Below are 27,804 nucleotides of genomic sequence, written 5' to 3'. Positions count from 1 at the left end.
ATGGAAGTCTGTTCCAACAATCAGCCACTGGCTGAAGGCAGACTTCTGCACATCTATCCTGCGACCATCCTTACTCAACTTAAATTTATGCCCCCTGCCACTCGTGTGTGTAGTCTCAGGAAGAGTGCCATTCACATTCAGCTTACTCAATCCATTCCAGGCCTTAAACACCTCATTCTTTATTCAAGAAAATTAATACTCAAACACCAGCCAAGTATTTAATAAAATAGAATAAAATAAGATGATACAGTAAACTGGACTATTACAATAAGTACTAAAAATATATACATAAAATTAAAAATATATACATAAAAGCTTTCGGAGACAGCTGTCTCCTTTCTCAACAGTGTATTGTTGTTTCAATGACACATCCTTAAGTAACAGGCCCATGGCACTAATGTGACTCACCAGGAACATCGTCAGTATTTTCTATTCACGTACCAGAGACGGAAGTGACCCGGGAGCGTGCCATGTGGAACCGATCATCGTGTCCGAGGACAATTGCCTCAAAAAGGGGGTGTAATCGCACACCCCTGTCCCTGTTAATGGTATGACAGGATGAACCGATTTGCAAGCTCTTGAGCCACTTGCATTCCCAGAACCCATGTGCACAGTCAGTAATGACCGCATCCACAGGGGAGATCCGATGCTGCTTCTCCCAAAAGTGTTCTGCCACAGCAGACTTTACATAGTTCGTAGTTTTGATGGCAGTCAAATGTTCCCCCAGACGGTCTTTTAGACGTCGCCCTGTCTCCCCCACATAACAGTCCTCACAATCCAGTCACTTAATTCCATAAACTACACTACTGGTGGAATCCCGGGTTACGGGGTCTTTGACCTGGGACACCACTGTGTGCAACCTCCACCCCAGAAGCTGCACACAGTGGGCCTAACACTCCCGCAGTGCCCGCGCCACATGCTCTGAAAGGCCCGGATAATAGGGAATAGAATTGGAAGAGATACCATTATAAAAAAGGGGAGGGAAGATATAATACTCAACTTACTTAATAGCTTCGTCCCATTTATACAATTCACCTCGGAGGTGGAAACAGCTGGTACTCTCCCATTTCTTGAAGTCCTGGTTATTAGAGATGGTGCTAGAGTGAAGACTACAGTTTATAGAAAACCAATGTGTCGTAGTCAGTATGTCCATTACAGTTCAGTACAGACCTATCAACATAAAGATGGCGTAGCCAGGGCATTAATAAATAGGGTGTGGTCCCAGCAGTACCCCTGAGGACAGGGAAATGAAAGTTAGTAAGATCACGGCAGACCTTAATAAGTGTGGTTACCCCCCAGAGGGTTTTGGACAAATATGTTTATAGGACTGGGTCCAATCGCCGGGAATCCCCTCCCTCAGTGGCTACTGCTTACATTCCCTACTATCCGGGCATTTCAGAGCGTGTGGTGTGGGCACTGCGGGAGTGTTAGACCCGCTGTGTGCAGCTTCCGGGGCGGAGGTTGCACAACCCGGGATTCCACCAGTAGTGTAGTTTATGAGATTAAGTGCCCGGATTGTGGGGGAGACAGGGCGATGTCTAAAAGACTGTCTGGGGGAGGAACATTTGACCACCATCAAAACTGCGGACTATGCTAGGTCTGCTGTGGTGGAACACTTTTGGGAGAAGCAGCATCGGATCTCCCCTGAGGATGCGGTCATTACTGACCGTGCACATTCTGTTGAAAGGATGGCAGTTAGGTTGATTGGTGACTCATCTCTGGTGGAGTCTCTTCACTCTCTGTCTCATGGATGTTCTGTTTCTTCTGCATGCCTTTTCTGTGGATACTTCCGTGGGCACTGTTCTTCTGAATTAGCTTCTGTGGTTTCTACTCTCTCTTCCAAAGCAGTCCGAAAATGTGGTGCAACCAATCAACATCCTTTTGCCGTCCAACTTCATGTTCACAGGAACAGCTTTTGTTCTTTCTCATTTATTCATTGAACTTTTGTTCTCTGGCTTTCCTTCATGTATGTTTCCTGAGAATTGCTATATACAGTGGTTCAAGTCTAATGTCAACAAATATCTTCTTTTTATCTTCTCAACCTCGACCCATGCATGGTACTATAAGTTCTGATACCTCTCGTGTTTGGGGTTTTCATTAAAAAATAAATAAATAAATAAATTCTAGGTAAGAGCACCCTTTTGTAACCTTCACCAATCTGGTTGCCCTTCGCTGTGCCTGTTCCAGCAGATCTACATCCTTCCTAAAGTGAGGCCTGTAGACCTGTACACAGTACTCAAGATCCAGCCTAACCATGGCCTTGTACAAAGGGATAATCACCTCTTTATCCCTGCTAGCAAAGTTTCTGTATATCATTAAAAAAATCCCGTGAACTGTTCTGGCAGCATGTCTGCACTGCTCAGAGAATTTCATACCTGACTGCACAATTATCCCCAGGTCTTTTTCATTTTTCACTACCCTGAATGTAGTACCACCCAGTTGATAAATTCCTCTGGGATTACTGCTACTCTAATGCCAGTGCTAAATTTTTTATACAAATTACATTCTGTAACTTATCATACAAGGCTTGTTTGAATTGGTGACTTCGATATCACTTTAGGAAACTTGAGAGCAAAGAGAGATTAAAAATAGTTAATTGCTTAATCATTCTGTGTTTAATCTCTTCCATAAACAGTGATGACTTGTTCAAACAATAGATTTAATTCCATACAACCAAGGTTTTTTCTCCACTACCATTATAGCCAGTCACACAACTCATTTCCTCTGACTAGTCAGTGCATGACTAAAGCAGGGAAAAAAACCAACAGGTGGCTCAATGTCACTCATTTGACTCTCACTTTGTATTAATGCTATGGAAGAGACAGCCTAGTGAGTGACCTTGAGCACCTGTTTTTTTTTTTTCCTCTGCTATAGATATAATGGTGTCAAACGCGAAACTTAATTTTTATTATTACGTGCAAGAAATTTGATTTCTCCACAGTACATTATTAAAAGCAAAATGTCATGTAAACTGATAGACTACCTCATTATAATTTTTACTCAAAAAATATAGTTAATTTTTTTTTTATTCTCCATTGCAAAAGTATTTTTTATTTGACACCCATCCACTGATATTCTGACATTTGCATGGCTATGTTTATTGTCATTTGTCATATTTAACAAATTGAACTGTTATTCAAATTTTAATTGCTAGTACTGTCTTTTAGTCACTGTGTATAGTTGTTTACAGATGTAAAAACTCACTTGTTAGGCCTTAATATTAATTGAAATGTGCTTCACCAAAACTGTTCAGCCATTGTGTACTTCTCTGAAATCAGGAAAATTTTAAAATCTGATGCCTTTCAATTCCCATGGATGCTGGATTTTAGAATTTACTATATGTGCAGCTTTGATAAAACATTTAACAATAAAATTAATATTAAATTAAAATATTAGCAAATATGAATTTAAATATTTGTATATAAGTAATTTATTACAAAAATGTTTGCATTATTTATAGAACTGTCATATTTTGATGGAATCCTTAAACTTGATATAACTGAGCCCTTTGGAAGCTCTATAATTAATAAATTATTGAATTGAATTCATCAGTATTTTTCTCTTAAATTTAGGCCACGAAAATGGTCTCTTACTTACGGAAAGCATTTACTACAATTGTGGAAGAAGCAAATTGGATTGATGAAGAAACAAAAAAGAATGTGCTAATTAAGGTAAAGTAGTGCATCTGTTGTGTGTGTGTTATTGAATTCTAAAATTAATTCTAGGTATCTGATACAGTTGTTAAAGGGGAGAGCACTTCACCACTCCATAATAATTCACCAGAATCACTTCATCACATCGATAGCCTAAAAAAAAAAAATTACTTATAAGATAATTTAGATATTAGCATATTAACTTACAGTGAAATGTTTTGGACCTCTTTTTCTTTTAGCTCTACTAATGAAATTAAACAAGGTTAAAAATAGATTCCAAATTGATATCTGACCTGGAGACTTGTAAACAAAGAATTGGGATATGAGGAATATGTTAATCCCTCATATCCCAACACACACACACACACACACACACACACACACACACACACACGGCACCTCCGTAGCCAGGTGGGCAGGAGCAGCAGTGCGTAGCACACGCTTCTTGATCAGACCGGGATTCGAGCCCGTGACCACCAAATAAATACAGAGGATGTGGAAAGGTCAGGGAATGACCACCGCATATCCCCGGAGCAATATGGCCTTAGTTGCTAATGCTCCTAAAAACCAAATAAAAATTTTTTTTATTTTTTTTTTTTAGGAGCTAATGCTTCTAAAAACCCCACACACACACTAGAACCCGGATAAGAAATTCCTGCATAAGAAGTTTTCCCCTGTACTAGATTTGGTTTCTTAAGTCCCAATTTCAACCCTATATATTGTAATGTTTTATTTTCCTGTATATAAAAAGTTTCCCGCATAAAAGTTTGTGATAAAGAATACATAGTGTATTATTATAATGATGTTTTTCCACTTAATACATTCTTTAAATATAGAAATTATTTATTTCTAATATTAAACAATATAAACATTTGGTAATCGAACAAGTTAGTGCCAAGCATCATTTTAGTTCATAGTAAACCAGCGAAGTAGGTGAAATGTCATTGTATCTCATATTGTGAATGCTTTCGTGAGTTTACTTGATGTTGCAATACCTCCAATAAGCAAAGCTTTGCTAATGGAAATGACTAACGTTAGTTATTCTTGGCAGACACCACTACCCAGTGGGTAGTTCAGTATCAGGGCAACTCATGAAAGCATTCACAATATAAGATATAACAGAAATGATGCCTTTTCACCTACTTCAACGATTTCCTACGAACTAAAATGATGCTTGGCACTAACTTGTTCGATTAATGAATTTTCCATAGTCTGAGGCTTTCAGCACTAAAATCTTTTTAGTATAAACATTTTGATATAATGCAAGTGATATATTGCAATTGTTTTCATCAATATCCATAATTGGATACGTAGACCACATTAAGCATTAAGTTCTGATGGTTGTGAACAATTCTGAAGTACTTAGTGTATTGTTGCTCTGTCTTATTGTAATTGTGACTTTTCAAGGTATGTTGGAACTCCAAAAAGGAGCTCATTCTTCCAACTTGGTAATGAGTTTAATGAACAGAATGTTAAGCGATTAGAAATCCTCAGTTTAAAAATGTTTCCCATAGGCAGAGTAAAATATTTATAAATTCTGAAATAGTACTTAAAAATGATCTTTAACTTATGTATGCATATCTTATTTTTTTTGTGTAGTTAATATTTCCCATCTAAGAAGTTTTCCCACATAAGAAGTTCTAAACGTCCAGTCCCTTGGAAAAATTCTTCTCCGAATTCTACTGTATATATACAGTCAACTTCCCTATAACGAATTCAATAAATCCAGCAAAAAAAATTTGTTATAGAGGAATTTTGTTATACAGAGAATATCTTTTTTTTATTGGAAATTGTTATTTAATTAGAAAATGAAAACGAATCTACATTTATTTTTAATGTATTTTATTTCAAAAACATACTTATTTAACTTATGTTTATACAATTTTCACCCGTAAGTATCACAAATTTTAAAAATTCGGTAAATTTTGCTTGCACAGTACAATTAAAAAATGTCTGATTCTCAAAGAAAACCTCACATTTATTCAGAGCATTAAAAACATTATCAGGAACATTTTCAAAACTGTAGACCCAGACGAACCATTTTAAAAGCGTGGATCATTTCTTTGCGAGTTGACTTTTCTGTGGGTTGTTCTGATGCATCTTCAGCATCATCGTTAATTTCTTCGTGATCATGGTCATGTGTAACACTGTGCAGCAGTATTTCTTCTTCATTTGGATGTTCTGTTGTAGCCAGATCTTGATCTGCATAAACATATCTATCCAGTATTATTTCATTTTCGATGTTTCTGGACAATTCTAATAATGTCCAAACGTTTTTCAGTTGTGAAATGGGTAGTTCATCTTGTTCATCCATTTTTCGTTCGACTTCTGTGTTCAATGCAAATCCCACTTTCAAAAAACAATTTTGAATAGTGTATTCAGTGACATTGTCCAAACTTTTGCTAGTTCAGAGATACAGTCTCTAAGGTTAATTGTAACGTCCAAGTTTCTATTTTCTCATAACGCATTGACAATCTTCATTATTATTCTCTTTCAATAATGAAATTTAAAATTTTTAATAATGCCTTGGTCCATTGACTGGAGTTTTGAAGTGAAGTTTGGTGGTAAAAACAACAACTTTCACTTTTAAGTTTGGCAGAAATACTGGAAGGATATATCAGTAATCAACATGATTTTTTTTTTTTGTTATATACTTGTCTAGTTTTAATATACACTCTTTGAAAATATCACTTGTCATCCATGCTTTTTTATTAAAGGTGTAGTCAACTTCCAAAGATTTTGTGCCTCTAAAACATCTTGGGTTTTTTGATTTTCCGATGACTAAGAGTCTTAATTTTTCACTTCCTGTCATATTGACTCCAACTAGCACAGTGATTCTTTCTTTGCTTTGTCTTCCACGAAAACATTTATCATCCTTAAAAGCAAGTGTTCTATTAGATGAGCATTAAAAACATCCTTAGGTTCATATTCTTCCAAAATCTTCTTTAAGGTGTTGTTCCTCCAACTGTTGCAATCTTCTTTGCTTGCATTAACACTTTCTCCACAAATAACCTTTTCTACAATTCTTTGGTGCTTCTTAAATTTAATGCAACCACCCAGTGCTTGCATTAAATTCTGTATGTCCAAGGGACTGGTGCAAATTTCAGAGCTTGTTGCTTAATTTTTGGATCTGATATTGGTATATTCTTTTCCTGTATCATTTGCACCCATTTTAGAACAGCTTTATCAACATCTTTGTATATACACAACTTAATTTGCTTCTTGTCTGCTCCTCCTTCAATTGCATTTAAGATTGATTCACGATTTTTTAAAATCATAGATAAACTGCTTGCAGGTATGCTATATTTCTCCACAATATCTTTTTTCTTAAAACCCCTGGTCAGTATCGTGACTAGCCGAGTGGGTAAAGTACCTGCCCGGCAACCCAAAGGTCGCGGGTTCGATTCCCGCCTCGGGCTTGGATCAAAGTACTGCAAAAACCTTGGGAGGTGCAATATGGCCACAGAAGCCGATGCGCCAATAACTACCAAATCAATCAATCAGTATCGTGAAGAATCTTGACTTTATCATTAATACTTGCACCTTCTTTTCGACATTGTTTCCACAACTGTAAAAATTACTCAAATGCAGCTCTTGCAGATACATACACCGTGTAGCCACCGCAAACTTCGCTACACTGGCCATATAGTGAATTGTTAGTACCAGCTACTCAATGACGTTCGCTTGTCAATTCAATAGTATCATGTGAACTTTCTTATCAATCACTTTGAAGAAATATACGACTTTCTGAATTTCTTTTATTCTGCTTTCATTCATATATACATGAAATAAAATTTATGGTTAATTATATGCTGTATGTTACTTTTCAGGGGGGGGAAAAAACAAGAGCACATAGCCTATGTGATTAATGACAAATTGTTCTAAAAGAATGAAATTTAAAAAATTCATGAAAACCATCTACTGGGAGTCCAGTTAGATGGAACGTACATATACAAAAACTATCATATAACGATTGACAGGAAGGTCACGTGATACAGTTGAGGTGAGAAGCAAATGTCACTCAGTAGGCTTTACTAAAAACCGACTGTTGAAGCATTCTATGTATTGCCACTGCAGCATGCTGAAGATTTACCCGCAGCAAATTTCGTTTTCCCCTAAGCCAACATCAATTTACAAATCTACTCTATTTATTGCAAAGTTTATGACCACTTTTAAGAAGACCCATTTGGTTTTATAACTGTAACAAAAATGAAGCAAAGACCCTCCTACAGACATCAATGGCCACAAGTGTTCACTAAAAGGATGATTAATTCCAGATGCTAATGAGCAATTTTGGAGGGAAGGAGGCCATATATTTAAGCAACTGTTTAGCAGTAAATACTTTTGCTAATTTTTTTAGAAATTTGCTATAAAGAGACTAACACTTCACTATAGGCAGTTAATTTTACTTGTAATTTTGTTTCAAGGTGCAATGTTTTGCGAAAAAATTCGTAATATAGAGAAATTTGTTAAATAAAAGTTCATAATAGAGAAGTTCCACTGTATATGTACAGGGTGTCTCAAAAATACACAGCATAACTTCAGGAATGAGTTCCTCATATGTAGACAATAAAAATATTTTATATCAACATAGTTCCGGAAATGCTTGGTTTCCAAGTTTTGAAGGTCTGTCTATGACACTTAACTGTTCACATCACCTTATAGTAATTGTTCAAAATGTCCACCTTCTGCCTGAATACAGGCCTCACATGGACGTCTCATGGACTCACAAAGACGATGCTAAATTCCTGGCATGTTTCGTATTGTCTCACAACCTGCCACAATTCGATTGCGGAGAGTTTCCACATCAGCTACCGAAGTCGAACACACCAATGACTTTAAATGGCCCCACAAGAAGAAATCTAGTGGGTTTAAATAAGGTGAGTGTGGAGGCCAGGCAGTTGGTCCACCCGTACCTATCCACCAACCAGGAAACTTTCGATTCAGGTAATTGCGGGGCTAGGTGGCTGAAATGTGCGGGAGCGCTATCGTTCACGAAGTGTGCTTGTTAACGGATGACGTGTCTTCCAAGAAATCGGGCATGTTGTTTTCCAGAAAGTTTCTGTACGCCTGCCCTGTGAGTTTGTTTGGAAGTACATGGGGCCCAAATAACTTATCACCAAAAACACCCGCCCAGATGTTGAGGCTGAACTGCTGTTGGTGATGTGATGGAAGAATTGCATGTGGGTTTTCCTCAGCCCATACATGCTGATTGTGAAAGTTTTGGATTCCATCTCGCGTGAACTGTGCTTCATCTGTGAATATCACTAAGGCAGGAGTTGTACTACACTGCTGCAAGAACCACTGGCAGAACATTACTCATGCAGGGTAATCTACTGGTGACAAGGCCTGTGCCCATTGCAGATGGTAAGGATATAGTTGGTGTTCTTGCAACACTCTCAAATAGTCGAATGTTGAACCTCCAGTTGCATTCCTATTCTGCGTGTGCTGATTCCAGGAGTGGCATGCACAACGTCCAAAATCTCCTCTACTTCAGGAATCGTAGATCTTGGTCGTCCTCTGTTGGCAGCACGAGGTGTAAAGGTCCCATGTTCACCAAGGTGGCGATGGATACCTTCAAACAAACGTTTTCCTGTCTGGGCATCTTCGTTCTGGGAACCTTTTGTGGTACAAACAATGAGCCTCCAGAGCATTGCCTTCCACTAAACCGTACATAAAGTGCATATCTGCTTGCTCCTGATCAGAATGGAAAACCACCAGATTTTGTCAGTACCTTGTGATGAAGGAAATCACCTGCAGGAGATAAGACATTCTGGTATAAACGACGAGCCTACAGAGCATTGCCATCCGCCAAACCATACATAAAGTGCATATCCGCATGCTCCTGATTTGAGTACATGGTCAGAATGGAAAACTCCAAATTCTGTCATTACCTTGTGATGAAGGAAATCACCTGCGGGAGATAAGACATTCCGGTTAATAACTCGGGAACTAAGCATTTCCGGAAAGGTGCCTCCGTAGCCAGGTGGGAAGGAGCAGCAGTGCATAGCACGCGCTTCTTAATTAGACCAGGGTTCGAGCCCGTCACCACCAAATACGGAGGATGCGGAAAGGTCAGGAAATGACCACCGCATATCCCGGAGCAATATGGCCTTAGTTGCTAATGCTCCTAAAAAAAAAAAACCCATTTCCGGAACTATGTTAATATAAAATATTTTTATTGTCTACATATGAGGAACTCATTCCTGAAGGTATGCCATGTATTTTTGAGAGACCCTGTATATATATATATTATTTTTTTCTTCTTCTTTTTATGAAATCCCAAGCACGAGAGGTATTGGAACCTATAGTACCTAGTACTGTGCATGGGTTGAACGTTCAGAAGATGAAAGAATATACTCGTTGACATTATACTTGAATTTCTCTAAATTGTAATTTTCAGTATATGCATATGAAGGGAGGTTGTTCCAAGAAAGTTGAAGGAATAAATGAGGAAGAAGAAAAGTTAGTTCTGTGAGTTTGAAGTTGGACAGTAAAATAATGCTGACTGGTTGCACCACATGTTCAGACTGGTTTGGAAGAAAGAGTGGGAATTATAGAAGCCAATTCAGGAGAACGGCACCCATGGTAGTATCTATAGAAAAGACATGCAGCAGCAGAAACAGAACCGTCTGTGAGACAGTATATTTGTGACCATGAGCCTCTTTTGATTATGTGGATAAAATTGAGAGTCTTGATGTCCTTGTTTGCTGCTGATGTAAAGTTTGCTCTCTTGATGCTGGCAGTGTAGTGATGCGGTTGGGGAACAGTCTCCAAAAGGCTGAGGATGTATCTGCACTTCAAGTAGTGCTGAGATATCCTGTTAGTTGTAATGCAAGAGGTCATCTAGTGCAGGAACAAGTGGAAGATTCATAAAGGGAAGTTGTCTGTTTCTGCTGTAAATAGGTGCTGTGTTGTAGGGTTTGCTCTTTTGATACATGGCTGTGATCCCTGCTGAAGTTTATTTATTGAAAATGAGCTATTATTGTATGCACAAAAGGACATGTCAATAAATTTACAATAGCAAAGCAGGAAAAACAAAAACAGTACAAATCTTGTTTTGGCCAATCATTTGATGGTGAAAAATAGTGATTAGGTTTGAAAGATGGGGGGGATTTTTTTGGAGGGGGTGGGGAACAGAACTTTGAAACAGAAAAAGTTGTTAACAGAGTCTTCAGTTCAGTTGCATTTGATTAATACTACATTTTTATACATTGCAACTGAGGGAGATGGGCTATCAGGATAGAAACTAGTCTTGGATATGAGTAAATATTCTCCAGCAGATTTTAAGGATTCCTCTCAGTTGACACAGTTCAGACCCATTGCAAAACTCATTTGAGGTGGTCCACAAATGTTGCTTTTCTTTTGACAAAAGACTTGACTACCTGATTCTAGACTGTTTCTGAATAAAAAATAGTTTTGCTGTAATGAAATCGTAGATGAAAAACAAGGAAAGTGAGTTCATCCTGAATTTTCAGAATAAGTAGATGTACCAGAGTAAGGATTTTTTTAAAGTGTCTTCACTGTCATGAATGTTTAATACATGAAATATTCAAGGAATTTCTGATAGCAGTTCTGAAGGTATGGATCCCAGAATAGATTGCAAATACTCAGTTATTTTAAAGAAAGAAACAATGGTATGCATTAAGGTTAATCATAAGGTCTTCATTAGACTCAATCATAATTCCCTTGGATTGGCACAGTATATTGCCATTCCATAAAGATGATTTCAAGAATGAAATAAATAACTACAGACTGGTTAGGCTGACTTCTGTAGTAGGTTATTGTATTCTTAATCATGGAAGCAATGATTAGGAATGCAGTACAGATTTTATCTAGGTGGAAATGTATTTTCTAAAGAGAATACAATGTGGTGTTATAAAAGGAAATCTTGTTTAACTAACCTATTATGACAGTGTGACTTAAGAGTTGGACCCAAGAAATAGCTTTGACATTATTGATTTGTACTTTAGCAAAGCATTCTTTGGTAAGAAGGCAGAATTGAAGTTGAATGGTCTCCAGTAGTTGCACATAACTACATCATGAAGTGCAATTTATTTGAAAAAGTTATTCATTGTTTCAGAAAACCTGAGCCCAAATTCACCTATGCAGTTCACAGCACAGAAAGGAATAGATGAAAAGATAATGAGACAGATTAATGGAAATGCAACTCACTTTGTAAACACTTACTATGGTATCTTAATAACATTTAATAAGTATTGAAGAAATATATGATATTGCACAGAAGAAAAATGATCTCCAAAGCAGAGATATTGATGCCAGTGTGATGAGACTTGCTGAACTGGCGGGTGGGGTGGAAAGAGGGAGTGAGAATGTATGCACAGTTGTTTTCCAGAGGGGTCAGACAATGTTGGCTTCTCTTTTTGATTATCTCAAAAACTTAATACTGTTGTTTTTGCTTTGATTGATAAGTTTATCATAAAATCGATTAAATGTGGAGCTTAAATTTATATAATATTGTATTAGCTTTCCAGATTCCACTTCATAGGAAATTATCTGATATTACTGTAATTGCACTATATCAGTAGTGTTTGATATAAAGTAATTCTCATTTTTATCTTTTAGATATGTATCCTTTATCTTTTTAAATGTGTATCATTTTCTGTTATAGCTAGAATCAATGACTGAAATTATTGGTTATCCACAGCTGATGCATAATATAACTGTTTTGGATGAATTGTTCAGCCCAGTAAGTTTGAACTCAGTTAAATTTTTCTAAAACTTGAAATTAAATATAGCATCATATACTACATTTTCTTGTAAATGTTAATTGTAGATTTTATTAAAAATTAAGATTACATATTTCCTCATACATATATTAACTTGTTAACTTTGCAAATTTTTTTTCTCCTTAGCCTTACAAAATGGTTCATTATTAGTTAAAAGTAATGATGAAAAGCCATATGTAGAATTAATCTGTAAAAGAATTGATGATAATAAATGTCCATGTTTGTATTAAAAAATTGAAGAATCAAAAAGTGAGAGCTAAAGAAATTTAAGGAAAAAAGAGAGATTTGTGTCACAGTATTACAACCTTTAGTTCATTTCATCTTCAGAAGTGTGTGCATTGTTATTGTTATTGATTATATAATTAGGAATTACTAACCATTGCAGAACTCTACTGGAAATTGCAGCACAATTGCCAAACCATGTGGAAATAGCCTGGGTTCCACTCCCATCAGGAGATAGTTTATTTATTTATTTATTTATTTTTTTTTTTTTTTTTTTCTTACTTTGACTGAGTTAGTCAGTCTCTGGTGAGTAATGCCTGATTTTTTTCACTTCCAGAAACTTGAATTTATCATCCAGTAAAACATCTAGAACTGCCATAGGGTACAATCACTTTGTAGACATGCTACAGTTTCCCTTATGGACTTAGTTGCCTTAGCACAAATTCAGCAAAGCAGGCAAACTGAACTAGCAACTACACTTAGTTGCTAGTTCAGTTTGCCTGCTTTGCTGAAGGTGTTAGTACAGACATTATGTACTAACACCTTGTAGTCATAGCTGTCCTTGTACTATATCTAAACCAACTCAATCAGTGAACCAGTCAACAAACCTTGAAACTGAAGAGCTTTTATGGCAGTCTGTTGGACAATTTCTTGACTAACAATGATATTTAGTAAGTAACTTTCTCAATGTGTAGTCACTGGTTTTTTTTTTTTTCAGTAATTGGCAAGGATTTCAGCTCAGTCTTACGATTGTGGTGTACTGATTGTTTTAGTTGCCTGTGTACTATGAAAAGTGTTCATGGGAAATATGATTTTCTGTGATATAAATGCATCAAACTACTGTAATTGTAAAATTGTTTTGATAGTGCTGCTTCCATTGCAAGCGTTTTTGATATCTTGTTTCTGATACATTCCAGGCATTGTTTGATTGTTCCTTCCTATCTGTCAGTTATGTTCAAAACTAAAGGTTTTAATGAAATGAAATCCATAGCAAAATCCAAAAATAAAGGATCAAAAACAAAAAATTAACAAAATGAAATCTTCTAAACTAAAAAAAAGAGCATTACTTTAAATTTTGCATCCAAACTTTTGCACAATCCTGTAGTTTATTTTAGTTGATCACCTGATGAAATATAGCCATCTGCTGTATTTCTGAATTTTCATAAATTTTTAAGCTTTTCATTATCTGTAACATAATTAGCTGTTATCATATTTTTTTGTTCATATCATATAAGGTTTAATTGGTAAGAAATTCATGATGAGCTTTAATTGCAATTTACTAGTTATACTTCCATCTTTCTTTGCAGATTTCAAATATGTCCTCGAGCTCTCTTAAAAACTTCCTATCCATTATGGAGGCATCTGCTGAAACAAGCTTATCATCATTGCGTTATAAAGCTCATAATGAGATGTAAGAGAAATTTTGTTTTTTATGTAGTTTTTGATAAGGTAAACCATAATAATGTAACTGAGCATGGTGTTCTGACAATGTTCGTTGCTGTTGCAAAGTAAGCAATATAAATAAAATAAAACATTCAAAAATACATTTGTATTTTATTAAATGCAAATCAGGAAAAGGTACAATTTGATATGAAAGAAATTTGTGCTGAATTACACAAATTCATTAAGGCATTTATGAACCAGTGAGCAATGAGTAGCAAATCATAAACAGGAAACAAGTTAATTAGAGAATGATGTTAGTACAGACTGTCATATTGTGTCCACTCTAAAGCTGACACATGCAAGTATACATTAACCGTATTTTTATCCCCTTCCCCAAACTGTAATTTTTAATCTCACTTGAAAATTGCCCCCCACCGAGAGAAACTAATAATTTCCATAATTTCTGCTCAATTTACAAAATTGAAACTCTCAATATACATAAACAGAAGTATATTCTTTGATTTCCTACCTTTAGTGCTCAGCAAAAACTATTAATTCACTCTAAATCAGCAAAAATGTACGATCACATTTCAATTTATTAAATTTTGATGTCGGCAAAACAAGATCCAAGCTTTGAAAATAAAACTCGTTACAGCATTAGTTCAAAAATTCGCGCGTCACCTCGGCGCCTCTGGCTAAAACGAATCAACACACGCAGAGAGATAATTGACTGGTCAAGCTTATGTCATTAGCGTTACCAAGGTGATCCAAGGAGAAAATAAAAAAGTAAACAACTTTCGTGGAAAACAAACAGTTGAGCATCATTACTTGTGAACACTAATTTGCATGGCTCTCTCACAACAGTTGCTTTACTGCTTTTTGTAATTGTTGTATGAAAAAATTGCAACAAATTGGTTTTGAAGAACAAAAATACCTTTCTTTTCTTCAGTATGTATTGTATCTACTAACAAAAAAAATCAAGAAAATTCATCTATTGGAAGCTATACTGGAAACGGAAGGAAAATAAAAACTGTCGTGAAACTGATCACCACAATGCGCATTTCATAAAAGACAAAGTTCGCTTTATTGTAATTGTTTTTAGAGAACTAAATCGGAACAGCAGTTTCATGGAAGTATATTTGATCTTCTTACGAACTTTCAAGAAAATATTTCTATTCATAGCTGGATTATAAACTTCGAAAACTGATGTCGAAGGAACTTTGCCTTCATCTCACCTGGTGTGCAAACGAAAAAAAAAGCTTGAGTAACGGATTGTGAAAACAGTCCATTACTTCGATATTTCCTTGATATGCATTGATACCATTAAAAATTTTCGAGGGAAAAACTGAATTTTCATTATGACACACATGCCCGAAAAATTCACCATCAAATGTCATATGATTGCTTGCTTGAATTTCATTCTGAGCTGTAAATGTAATTTCACTTCTCTTGCGCTGACAGAGTAGCTGTTTGCCGAATGAAGGAAAACGGTTCATTTTCCTGAAATTTCCAGTTCCTTTCATTCATCTGGGGGAAAAAACTCCTTAGGGGAGAGAGTTCGCCTTTCTAGTCCAATCCGCACCTCCGTAGCCAGGTGGGAAGGAGCAGCAGTGCGTAGCACACGCTCCTTGATTAGACCGGGGTTCGAGCCCGTCACCACCAAATACGGAGCACGCGGAAAGGTCAGGGAATGACCACCGCACCGGAGCAATATGGCCTTGGTTGCTAATGCTCCTAAAAACCAAATAACAACAACAACATCTAGTCCAATCCTAATGGAAAGAGACAGAGAGAACGAAATAAAATTACCCTTTTGATGGGGGGGGGGAGGCCAGGAGATTGTCAAAGGTCCACAAATGTAACTTTCACATCAGAGATGCTGAAGTTCTAGCAAGTCAGTTTCATCACGGATTCGAAAATTCTAAGTCTGTTTCTTTATTGCATTCAGTTTCACAACAGATGCTAAAGTTCTAATAAGTCAGCATCATCGTAGGATGCCAAAGTTCGGATTAGTCCGATTTTTGTCCAGTGTGCATTCGATAAAAAAAAAAACCCTCTTTGCTTTACTGTAATTGTTTTACGGAACAATATTTTGCAATAATCCCTCTGGAAATAGCCAGTGAACTGCATTATACATTTCAAACATCGCTGTATAGCTTGTCCTTGAATACAAATGACTACGGTTACATTCCTTTGAGTGACCGTCTTGTACAGATGTTTTATTGTGGACACTTCCTTCCAGTCAGTAAAATCATTAGTAGTCGTCCTTTATTATACCTATAAAGTAATTCGTTTATGTTGGGGGAAATGGTTTTTGCTTCTAATTGATGTAGCACTTTCGAATTTCGTGAAGTGGATTATTTGAACACAGCATACATTAGAAGGTCGGTAAAAGAGTTGATAATTGGTGCCATTGGTGGACAGCATTTCGACCAACAAATTTTCTGTTTATACTCCGGGACGACCCCAGTCAGAGGAGATCCCAAAATAGAGAGAGAATACAAGAAACCGCACCGCATTTATCAGTCACTGGCTTGATTGTGGGAAATTGCACTCTGCCTAAAACCACAGTAAAACAAGAGAAGTGATGGGGAGAAAATCTATTTTTCAGCGGGGTTTATATCTTTTTATTGCAACTCAGAACAGCATTATGGCTGTGGATAGTGAATTTATTCGGCTTCTGTACTAAAACTGAATTTCTCCCTTTGCGATGACATCAAAGCATAACAAGCAAATATCTTCTAACAATACTTTTTGAGCAGCCAGTGATTCGTAATCTGTTAGCTTTGTATTGTTAGAAATATTGCAGTTTTGTGAACAATACGCATTTCAAGAAACAACCCGTTATTCTTAGCGGATATATATATATATATATATATATATATATACACAGTGGAACTTCTCTATTAAGAACTTCTATTTAAAAAATTTTCTCTATATTACGAATTTTTTCACAAAAACATTGCACCTTGAAACGAAATTAGATGTAAAATTAACCCCATATAATGAAGTGTTAGTCTCTCTATAACGAATTTTTAAAAAAATTAGTAAAAGCATTTTTGAAGATTTTCAAGCATTTACTGCTAAACAGCCACTCCGATATACTGCCTCCTTCCTTCTGAAATTTCGCATTAGCATCTGAAATTAAATAATAATCCTTTTAGTGAACACTTGTGGCCATTGACGCCCGTAGGAGGGTCTTTGTTTCATTTTTGTTACAGTTATTAAACCAAATGGGTTTTCTTAAAAGTGGTCGTAAACTGTACAATAAATAGGGTAGATTTGTAAATTGATGTTGGCTCACGGGAAAATGAAATTCGCTGCGGTAAACCTTTAGCATGCTGGGCGGCAATACATAGAATGCTACCATAGTCTGTTTTTAGTAACGCCTATTGAGTGACATCCTCTTCTCACCTCAACTGTATCACGTGACCATGTCAATCATTATATGGTATGTCCGTTCTCGTCTAACTGGACTCCCAGTAGATGGTTTCATGAATTTTTTTTTTTATTTCGTTCGTCATCAAGCACATAGGCTATATGCTCTTGTATTTTTTTTTTTTTTTCTTTCTGAAAAGTAACATACAGCATACATTAATCCTAAATTTTCTGTCGTGTATATATGAATGAAAGTGGAATAAAAGAAATTCACAAAGTCGTATATTTCTTCAAAGTGAGTGATACTGTTGAATTGGCAAGGGATCGTCATTGAGTAGGTGGTACCTGTACTAACAATTCGCTATATGGGTGGCGCAGCGAAGTTTCCGGTGTATGTATTGACAAGAGCTGCAGTAGAGTAATTTTTACAATTGTGGAAACAATTTCGAAGAGAAAGTGTTTAAGTATTAATGATAAAGCAAAGATTATGATATTGATCAGGGTTTTAAGAAAAAAGATGTTGCGGAGAAATATGGCATATCTGCAACCAGTTTATCTATGATTTTAAAAAAATCGAGAATCAATTTTAAATGCAAGTGAAGGAGGAGCAGACAAGAAGCAAATTAAGTTGTGTATATACGAAGATGTTGATAAAGCTGTTCTAAAATGGGTGCAAATGATACGGGAAAAGAATATCCCAATAACGGGCCTAATAATTAAGCAACAAGCTCTGAAATTTGCACAGTCCCTTGGACATACAGAATTTAATGCGAGCACTGGGTGGCTAGATAAATTTAAGAAGCGCCACAGAATTGTGGAAAAGGTTATTTGTGGAGAAAGTGTTAATGTAAGCGAAGAAGATTGCAACAGTTGGAGGAACAATACCTTATATAGAATATGAGCATAAGGATGTTTTTAATGCTAACAAAATGGGTTTATTCTTTAAATGTTTACCGAATAGAACACTTGCTTTTAAGGATGATAAATGTTTTGGCAGAAAACAAAGCAAAGAAAGAATCACTGTGCTAGTTGGAGCAAATATGACAGGAAGTGAAAAATTAAGACTTTTAGTCATTGGAATATCAAAAAACCCAAGATGTTTTAGAGGCACAAAATCTTTGGAAGTTGACTACATTAATAAAATTAATAACAAAGCACGGATGACAAGTGATATTTTTGAAGAATGGATATTAAAACTAGACAAGCATATAACAAAAGAAAAAAGGAAAATTTTGTTGGTAACTGACAACTGTCCGGCACATCCTGCCAATATTTCTGCCAAACTTAAAAGTGCGAAGTTGTTTTTACCACCAAACGTAACGTCAAAACTCCAGCCAATGGACCAAGGCATTATTAAAAATTTTAAATTTCATTATCGATAGAGAATAATAATGAAGATTGTCAGTGCATTATCAGAAAATAGAAACTTGGAGGTTACAATTAACCTTAGAGATTGCATCTCTGAACTGGCAAAAGTTTGGACAAATGATGTCACTGAATACACTATTCAAAATTGTTTTTCGAAAGTGGGATTTGCATTGAATACAGAAGTCGAACGACTGGACGAACAAGATGAACTGCCCCTTTCACAACTGAAAAACTTTTGGACATTATTAGAATCGTCTGGAAACATCGAAAATGAAATAACACTGGATAGTTATGTTTATGTAGATCACAGCAGAACATCCAAATGAAGATGAAATACTGCTGAACAGTGTTAGACGCGACCATGATCACGAAGAAATTAACGATGACGCTGAAGACGCATTAGAACAACCCGTAGAAAAGCCAACTCACGAAGAAATGATTAACGCTTTTAAAACGGTTCGTATGGGTCTACAGATTTTTAAAAATGTTCCTGATAATGTTTTTAATGCTTTGAAGAAATGTGAGATTTTCTTTGAGAATCAGACAATTTTTTTAATTGTACTGTGCAAATGAAAATTGCAGATTTTTTTAATTTGTGATACTTACCGGCGGAAATTGTGTAAACATAATTTAAATAAGTGTTTTTGAAATAAAATACATTAAAAATAAATGTAAATTCGTTTTTATTTTCTAATTAGATAACAATTTCTAATAAAAAAAAAAAGATATTCTCTGTATAACGAAATTTCTCTATAACGAATTTTTTCGCTGGATTTATCGAATTCGTCATAGGGAAGTTCGACTGTGTATATATATATATATATATATATATATTTTTTTTTTTTTTTCCCCCTTTGGCGTTTTTGAAGTGGCGATTTCACCAGTTTATAACTCAGCTATAAATAGAAATATTTTCTTGAAATTCGACTATAAGATCAAATATATATCCAGGAAACTGCTGTTCGCTAAAAAAATTACAATAAACCAAACTTTTTTTTTTTTTTTATCAAATGCGCATTGCAATGTTATCGCTTTTACACCAGTTTTTCTCGTTTCTAAAAGATGAATTTCCCTGATTTTCTGTTAGTAGGTGAACTACACATTGAAGAAAGGAAATATGATCTTTTCGCCTTTCAAAAAACAGTTGTTGCTACTGTTTCGCTTATTGCTTCTTATGTCAACTAACAGTTTAGCTCCCGACTGTGTTATGTTTATTTTCCTTCTCGATGTGACTTAACCACCGTTGGCACTCTCTCGATGTAACTGTATCTAGGAAGTTTCTCCCCTAACTCTAATGGTTTTTCTCACGACTCGCTCCACGAAAACAATTTTGCTCTGTAAACAGAAACTCCCGCTCCAAAACAAACAAACGAATCAAGTATCGTGTTTCCTAAGCCATAGGTTAATTAGGATGGGTTTAGAAAAATAACAGAAAAATCCCTAAAAAAATACACACTTGATGTCACATTTTTGTCATTTGCGTGAAATTCAATAGAAATTTGAAAATTGAAGTGGGAAAATCGAAGAAAACAGTTCTGGCTTCACCTATAGTAAATTTCAGCAGTGTCCATAGAGTAAAAATTATAGAATTTATTAGTTGATCTTTGAACTGGGTCCACCAGACCTCAAGATACAAAAATATGTTTAAGTAAAGCTCTCATTGGTCAGTTGCTAATACCACTGTATTGTTTAGTAACTGACCATGAAGTTTTCTGAGAAATGCAGACAGGCTGCCAGGGCAGGTCATGGGGTTTTGTCAATGATATACAGGAATTTTGCTAGCAGGGAAAAGGAGGTGATTGTCCCTCTGTATAAGGCAATGGTCAGGCCATGCCTTGAGTACTGCATACAGGTCTGGAGGCCTCATTTTAGGAAGGATGTAGATTTGCTTGAGCATGTACAGAGAAGGGCAACAGAGAAGGCCATCCTCCTATCAATGCCCTAATCAACCAAGCTGTAGACATAGCTTAGATCAATATTTTCAACCAGTATGTGAAAAGGTATCTGACAAGCAGACACAATCTCCCGAAAACTATTTTATGCTTGTTTATAAACAAATTTTTGCAAGCTAAATTTGGATAATAAAGGACTCAAGATAAATGGAGATTATTGAATCACTTACAATTTGCAGATAATATCATTCTCTTTGCCAATGATCCAGGAGAATTGCAACAAAACATTGAAAAGCTCCAGCATGAAAGCAAGAAGTTCGGTTTAAAGATTAATAACAAGAAAACACAGGTTATGTTCAATAAATTTACCAGATAAAAGAAAATATGGCTGAAAGACAAAAACTAGAAGTGGAAAGGTATGTTTACCTTGGACAAGAAATTTCAACAGATGGAAACTGAATAGCGCTTAAAATTGGGATGGCAAGCATTTGGAATCTTAATATAGTTTTCAAGGCAAACTTGCCACTCTGTCTCAAACAAAAATTACATTGATCAAAAACTTATCAAGTCGTACATCAAGAATAACTGACGATACATGGATCAAATGAATTTTGGAATGGATACCACTTGACTCTAAAAGACCAAAGATGAGGTGGATTGATGAAATTGTGAAACTTGCTTGTGTACAGTGGCAACAGAAAGCACAAGACTGCAGTTGCTGGAAACATGTTGAAGGAGCTTTCATCCTGTAGTACAGTGGCCGCATCTGGCCCCCGGAAGCAATTTTACACAGCCCGCAAATACATTTCAATTATGTATTTGTTGTAAATACGGTGCTTATATTCACTCTCATTTTGTTTTAAAAAAATTCCGGCCCGTCAGCTGCTTTCAGAGCGTGCATTCGGCCCGCATGCAATTTGAGTCTGAGACCTGCTGTAGTACATCAACAATGGCTGAAGATAATGATAATGATGATGATGATGATATATATATACAAACACACATATACAGTTTGTTTGTTTTTTTGTTTTTTTCAAAAACCAAAAACTTTTGGTTTTAAAAAATTATTCCATTACATAGACAAATGTGTTCTTCAACTAAACTGATGTTTTGTGAGATATTATTGTATATACAAACTAAAATCATTTTTGCATTTATTTGCTTGTAGAATTATCCAACCAAAACCACTGACAGAAGTTAGTGCATATTATATGCTAAGAAAAAATGCATTTGGTAAGTATTAAAAAATTTATTTTGTTGATTTTTGAATTAGAATAATTAACCTAGAAAATACTTTCACCACACAGGAGAATTGGTATTAAGGACACAAGTCTTCATTTCATTATTATTTTTTTATTTTGAATGTAAAATTGATTTTTTACATGTTTTTACGCAGAAAGCTTGGTTTTTGCGTAAAAACATAGTTCTAGCATTACCAACTTTCTTAAACAAGTTGTATCCAGTGTGGGCAAGATTCAATAGTAGACAAATCTAGTCACATTGTTTAGTAAGGTGCAGCACCCATAAATGAATCCCCCAGTTTAACAAATGGATTTCATTTAAGAAGGAATTGATAATGGTTGCCAGAAAAGAGAATATTCTCACTAACATGGCAAGATGGTGGACTATTCTTGGACATCTTTCCAAAGTGCAAGGACTGGCAAACTAGTAACGAAATCTGAAGCAGCAATTCATAGCTGAAAGGAGCATAAATACCATGAGGACCAGTGCTGATCTTTCAGGGGGTAATTTACAGCTGAGGACTGATCTTTAAGGACTCGCTCACCAATAGTAAAACATGAATCAATCAATCAGTCATTAGTTGTAGCACAGAAGAGGTTACTGTGTGAAGCAGGAGTAAAGGGGTGGTTTTGAATTATCAGTGTTATCATTGTGTGCAAGAATTTAATGATATAAACTGCTAAAAATAAACTTATAGGACTTATTCATTGTCGCTCGTTAGAGAAAGAATATTGGTGTTTTGTAATAATTTCTGCAACAACATTGAAACATTACTTTTAGCCTTCAAAATTAGGACAACTCAACTAGTCAATCTTATGGCATATCTTTGATTATCCTTTAAAGAAGAATGTCTCCTCCTCACTTATAACAAGTTGGGTTTGACCAGTTTGGATTACAAGCTGTGCAGAAAGTAATTGAATTTTATGTTTTAACTGCATCACCTCCAGCACCCAAATTGAGCATTTTTAAACTTGATATACTTTATTTTCCTTCAATGTGGATGTTTGTAATTAAACTATTTTATTTTGCAAATAAAACTCCGTGCGGTACTCTTCTAATATTGAAATCTGTATATAAAATTGATGAAGATGTATCAGGCTTAATGTGTAAGTTTTCAGATGATGCAACAGTTGCAAGGTGGTTAATGACAGTAATGACTGTATGCTACTGCAACAAGATCTAAAAAAATTAGGTGGCTGGGCCGAGAAATGGCAGTTGAGGTTTAACATTGACAAAAGCAAAGTACCGCATATGGATACCATGTGCTGTCTGGGCAGAAAGGCTGCCTGCACAGCACATGGAGTTTTGTCAGTGATATACTGGAATTTTCTAGCAAGAATAAGGAGGTGATTATTCCATTTTATAAGCCAGTGGTGATTATTTCATCCCATATCTTGAGTACTGCATACAGGTCTGGGGGCCTCATTTTAGGAAGGATATTCTCTGCTGGAACGGGTACAGAGAAGGGCAATGAGATTGGTGAAGGAAACAAAGGGGTGCTCTTACCAATAAAGGCTTCAGTTCTATATATTTCAAAGGGTACAGATTTAAAATGGTTTTCGCAAGTCAGCTGCTAGACAGTCCACTTGACTGAACCTATCAGTTACTCTCTAGGAATGATCTGCTAGTGTATAATCATGCTGCCTCTGCTCTGCAAATTAATAATTGGAGGGAGTCCAAGTAGTTATGTATGTAGGAGGCACTGTCAAGGCCATGTTTTATTAAGCAGCTTTGTATAGGTATAGATACACTATAGTTTATCCATAAATTAAGCTACATACGTAGTGTGGAGGCATCGTTTTTAATCGTATCTCATATTGTGCATATGCCTCATGCATTGAATCTTCAAATGCTTGCTGTGTGTATGCTATATCCAAAAATTTCATTAATTCTTATATGTTCTCACATAAACACTTATTTTATGCACTCATTGCATCATGAATAGTCAAATTAACGGAACAAACTCATCTGCAGAGGGATCAAAATCTCCCAAAAACTTTGTCATTCATTTCACAAATATATATGGTCTTAATCTCAGTGATATCCATTTCCATATTCTACTTACTTTTTTTTTGACAAAATCTTATTTATTGATTGCTTCAACCACCGTTCATCTCAGTTGTCCTAATTATTTGCTCTGTGATTCCTTTCACTTTAAAGGTGATATTTGTGCATAAATCCACTCCGATATTCCTTGTCACAGACTTCCTAAATTTGGAATCACCTCTTTTTGATCTCTTCTGGCTTAAAATCTTTACCCCATTCTGTTAAAATACCAGTTAATCATAACCATACACCTAAAGTCATCTCTTTCTTACAAACAACTCTTCAAAGTAGGCAGTTAATGTTAGAATTCCTCCAGGTACCTCATATAAAAACTTGATCTTGGTCTCTTCTCCAGTGAATCCTCTCTTTTTTGAGCTAAAGATAAAGCTGATTTATTAGCTTTACCTTTAGCTCAAACTCCTGTATTGATGATCTTGGTAAATCAACGTGTTATAATCTTTGCTAAGAAGTCATTGCAACTCTCAGTGACATTTTATATCCAAAAAAAAAAGATCTCAAGAACATATTTTTGTTCTGGTATCAGCAATCTTAGGGCCCAATGTGCACAGATATGACTTGTGTAAGTGATCATGCAGTAGTATTAATATTAGTAGAGGTAAATGATGCAAGAAAGCAAGCGTATATAACAATAGCCAAAAATGGAGGGGGGGGATTCCCACATCACCTGTCCATTCCCTCCATTAGTTTGTCCACTTCTTCCATTATTATTAGTAGTAGTAGTAATAGTAGTGGCATGTGATGCAAGAAAGCAAATGTATGAGCTTATGCAGCATCAGCCAAAAAAAAAAAAAAAAAAAATCACACCATTCCCTCCAAATGCCTGTCTAGTTCCTCCTTAAATTTATTCAACCTATCAACTTCCACAACGACAGATGGAAGTTTGTTCCAGCAATTAACCACCCGCTGGCTAAAGGCAAATTTCCGCACATCCAATCTACATCTCTTTTCTTAATTTGAATTTATGCCCCCTTAGGTTCGTAATCTGAACAAGTGGAAGGATCCCATCAGAATTCAGCGTGCTAAACCCATTCAAGGCCTTATACACCTCAATCAGATCACCGCGCAGGTGCCTAGTCTCCAGCCACTGCAATTTGCAGAACTTAAGCCTCTCTTGATAAGAGGATCCATTCATTCCCCTCACTAATCTTGTTGCCCTTCTCTGTACACGCTCAAGTAAATCTACATCCTTCCTAAAATGAGGCCTCCAGACCTGTACGCAGTACTCAAGGCGTGGCCTGACCATTGCCTTATACAGAGGGATAATCACCTCCTTTTCCCTGCTAGAAAAATTCCTATATATCATTGACAAAACCCCATGACCTACCCTGGCAGCCTGTCTGCATTGCTCAGAAAACTTCATATCTGACTGCACAATTACTCCCAGGTCTTTTTCATTTTCTACCACCTTAAGTGTAGTACCACACAGTTGGTACGTTTCTCTGGGGTTACTTCTACCCATATGCAGTACTTTGCATTTGTCAAGGTTAAATTTCAGTTGCCACTTCTTAGCACATCTGCCCAAATTATCTAGATCCTGTTGCAGTAGCACACTGCCATTACTGTCATTAACAACCCTGCCAACCTTTGTATCATCTGCAAACTTCGACACTAAGCCTGATATTCCTTCATCAATATCATTGATAAATATACAAAACAACAGTGGACCCAACACTGAACCCCGTGGGACTCCACTAATAACATTAGTCCAAGAAGGGCAGCACCCATTGATTACTACCCTCTGTCTTCTCCCACTTAACCATCCTTTTATCCATTGTAGCAACTTACCCTTAATACCATTCTGCTCCAATTTGTACAATAGTCTTCGATGCGCAACAGTGTCAAAAGCTTTCCTGAAATCCAAATATAGGATATCAAAATTATTTTTTGCATCCAGTTCCTTTGTAACCACATCATAATATCCTATCAGATTTGTCAGACAAGACTTTCCCTTAACAAACCCATGCTGTATCTGAATTATTGCTGCAGTCTTGTCTAGATGATCCTGCAATGCATCTTTAACCAGTGACTCCATTATTTTACCCGGAACAGAAGTTAAACTAACTGGTCTGTAATTACCCGTGTCACCCTTCGATCCCCCTTTGTGAATTGGGGATACATTTGCACATCTCCAGTCCGTGGGAACTTCCCCTGAGTCCAAGGATGCTCTCATAATTATGGCTAACGGTTTGCTTAGTTGCTTTGCCGCCGCCTCTAATATAACTGGATAGATCCCATCCACCCCAGGTGCTTTTCTTACGTTTAACTTCAACAATTTCTCTTCCACTTCGCTCTCAGTTATTACAAAATCATTAAGTATCCTGCTACAATTTGATAACCTTCTGCCATTTTCAAACCTTAATAATTCCTCACGTGTGAATGTAGATGCAAAATACTCATTCAGTTTGTTTGCTATCTGAGCAGGATCATCAACAGTCGAACCATCTATGTCAAGTGGACCAATAAGATTCCTCCCCTTCCTTTTAGAGTTATTTTATAAGTAAAGAAATCCTTGCTGTTTTTCTTAGCATCTTTTGCCAAGGATTTCTCGTAATCTGCCTTCGCCTGCCTAACCTCTTTTGTAACTTGGTTACAGATCAACTTGTAGCAATCATAGGCTTCTGTGTCACGTGTTAATTTGTATGCATCCCATGCATTTTTCTTCTCTGTTACGAGTCTCATTAGTTCATTTGACAACCATTTAGGCCTAAACCTTGAACAATATTTCTTAATAGGTATGAACCTTTTAGTAGCTTCCACGATTAATTCCTTGAATGCTTCCCACTTAGAATTTACTGTTGGTAACATCGTCAGTTGATCCCACTGTACAGAATTTAAAAACTGTCAGAGACCACTGTACTCGCCTTTACGGAAGCAAAAACTCTTTCCTTTACCCCTGATGGTAATTAAATCTTTAATTAAATCCCACATCAGTACACTGTGATCACTGCCACCTAGTGGTTCTTTTATCTGCAAATTCCTAATACACGAATGATCACTGCTGATAACCAGATCAAGAGTATTACTTTCTCTGGTTGCCTCTTGAACATGCTGCTGCAGAAAACAATCATCCAATAAATCCACAAAAGTCTGACTAGTGTGTGAGTGACCAACCCACAAGTTCCAGTCAATATCTGGGAAGTTGAAATCCCCCATTATAAGACATTCCGATTTACTAGCTTACTCTATTTCTCTGTACAATTGTTCATTGTACTCATTCGAGTCATTAGGCCTATAATACACTCCTACTCTTATTTTTGCTTTCGCAGTGCTTATGTCACACCAAACTGACTCAACAGTGCACTGTTCATCTATATCAACTGGATGCACTTCTTTTGATTTTATGTTTTTCTTAACTAACAGCATAACATCTCCTCCCTTTCTATCCTTTCTGTACACATTGTACTCCTGAAATTCCAGTTCGACATTTCTTATATCAGTGTGACACCATGTCTCTGATATTCCAACAATATCTGACTTGGATGTCTTGACCAACACTTCAAATTCATCAAATTTATTTACTATACTTCTAGCATTTGTATACATGCAAGCATACATGCTCCTACTCCTATTCTTTGTTACCCTGACACATCCCATATACCCACCCATTCCATGATGACCACCACCCGTTCCTGAAACCCCCAACACCCCACGCTCCAGGTCGCTACTTATTCTAATAGAAGTTGTGCAAGAATCACCTTCACCTCTGCCTACAGCTACTGTTAAACTATTAGTTCTTGTATCCCCCAAGCTATCAGTTTTCCGACCCACCTAACACTGCCTCGATAGCATCAGCAAATATTCTTGCACCCTTTCTATTTAAGTGTATCCCATCCCTGTAGAAGCAGTCTC

The 27,804-nt window shown here is 36.3% G+C and overlaps 1 protein-coding gene across 1 annotated transcript in view; it reads left to right on the top strand.

Moving 5' to 3' along the window:
- The window catches only part of LOC150084182 (neprilysin-11-like), a 202,868-nt gene that overhangs the window by 109,555 nt on the left and 65,509 nt on the right, over positions 1 to 27,804 (top strand). Inside the window, exons 12-15 of the mRNA XM_090376147.1 lie at positions 3,573 to 3,671; positions 12,286 to 12,363; positions 13,933 to 14,036; positions 21,815 to 21,879. Of these exons, the coding sequence (XP_090232273.1) occupies positions 3,573 to 3,671; positions 12,286 to 12,363; positions 13,933 to 14,036; positions 21,815 to 21,879 (346 nt within the window). The remainder of the gene's footprint in view (positions 1 to 3,572; positions 3,672 to 12,285; positions 12,364 to 13,932; positions 14,037 to 21,814; positions 21,880 to 27,804) is intronic.

This window comes from Mastigoproctus giganteus, chromosome 6 (assembly GCF_048544385.1).
Source record: "Mastigoproctus giganteus isolate SK-2022 chromosome 6, ASM4854438v1, whole genome shotgun sequence".
Lineage (NCBI taxonomy): Eukaryota > Metazoa > Arthropoda > Arachnida > Uropygi > Thelyphonidae > Mastigoproctus > Mastigoproctus giganteus.
Note: the sequence above shows the minus strand (reverse complement) of the source record. Positions and strands in the feature narration are given on the sequence as shown.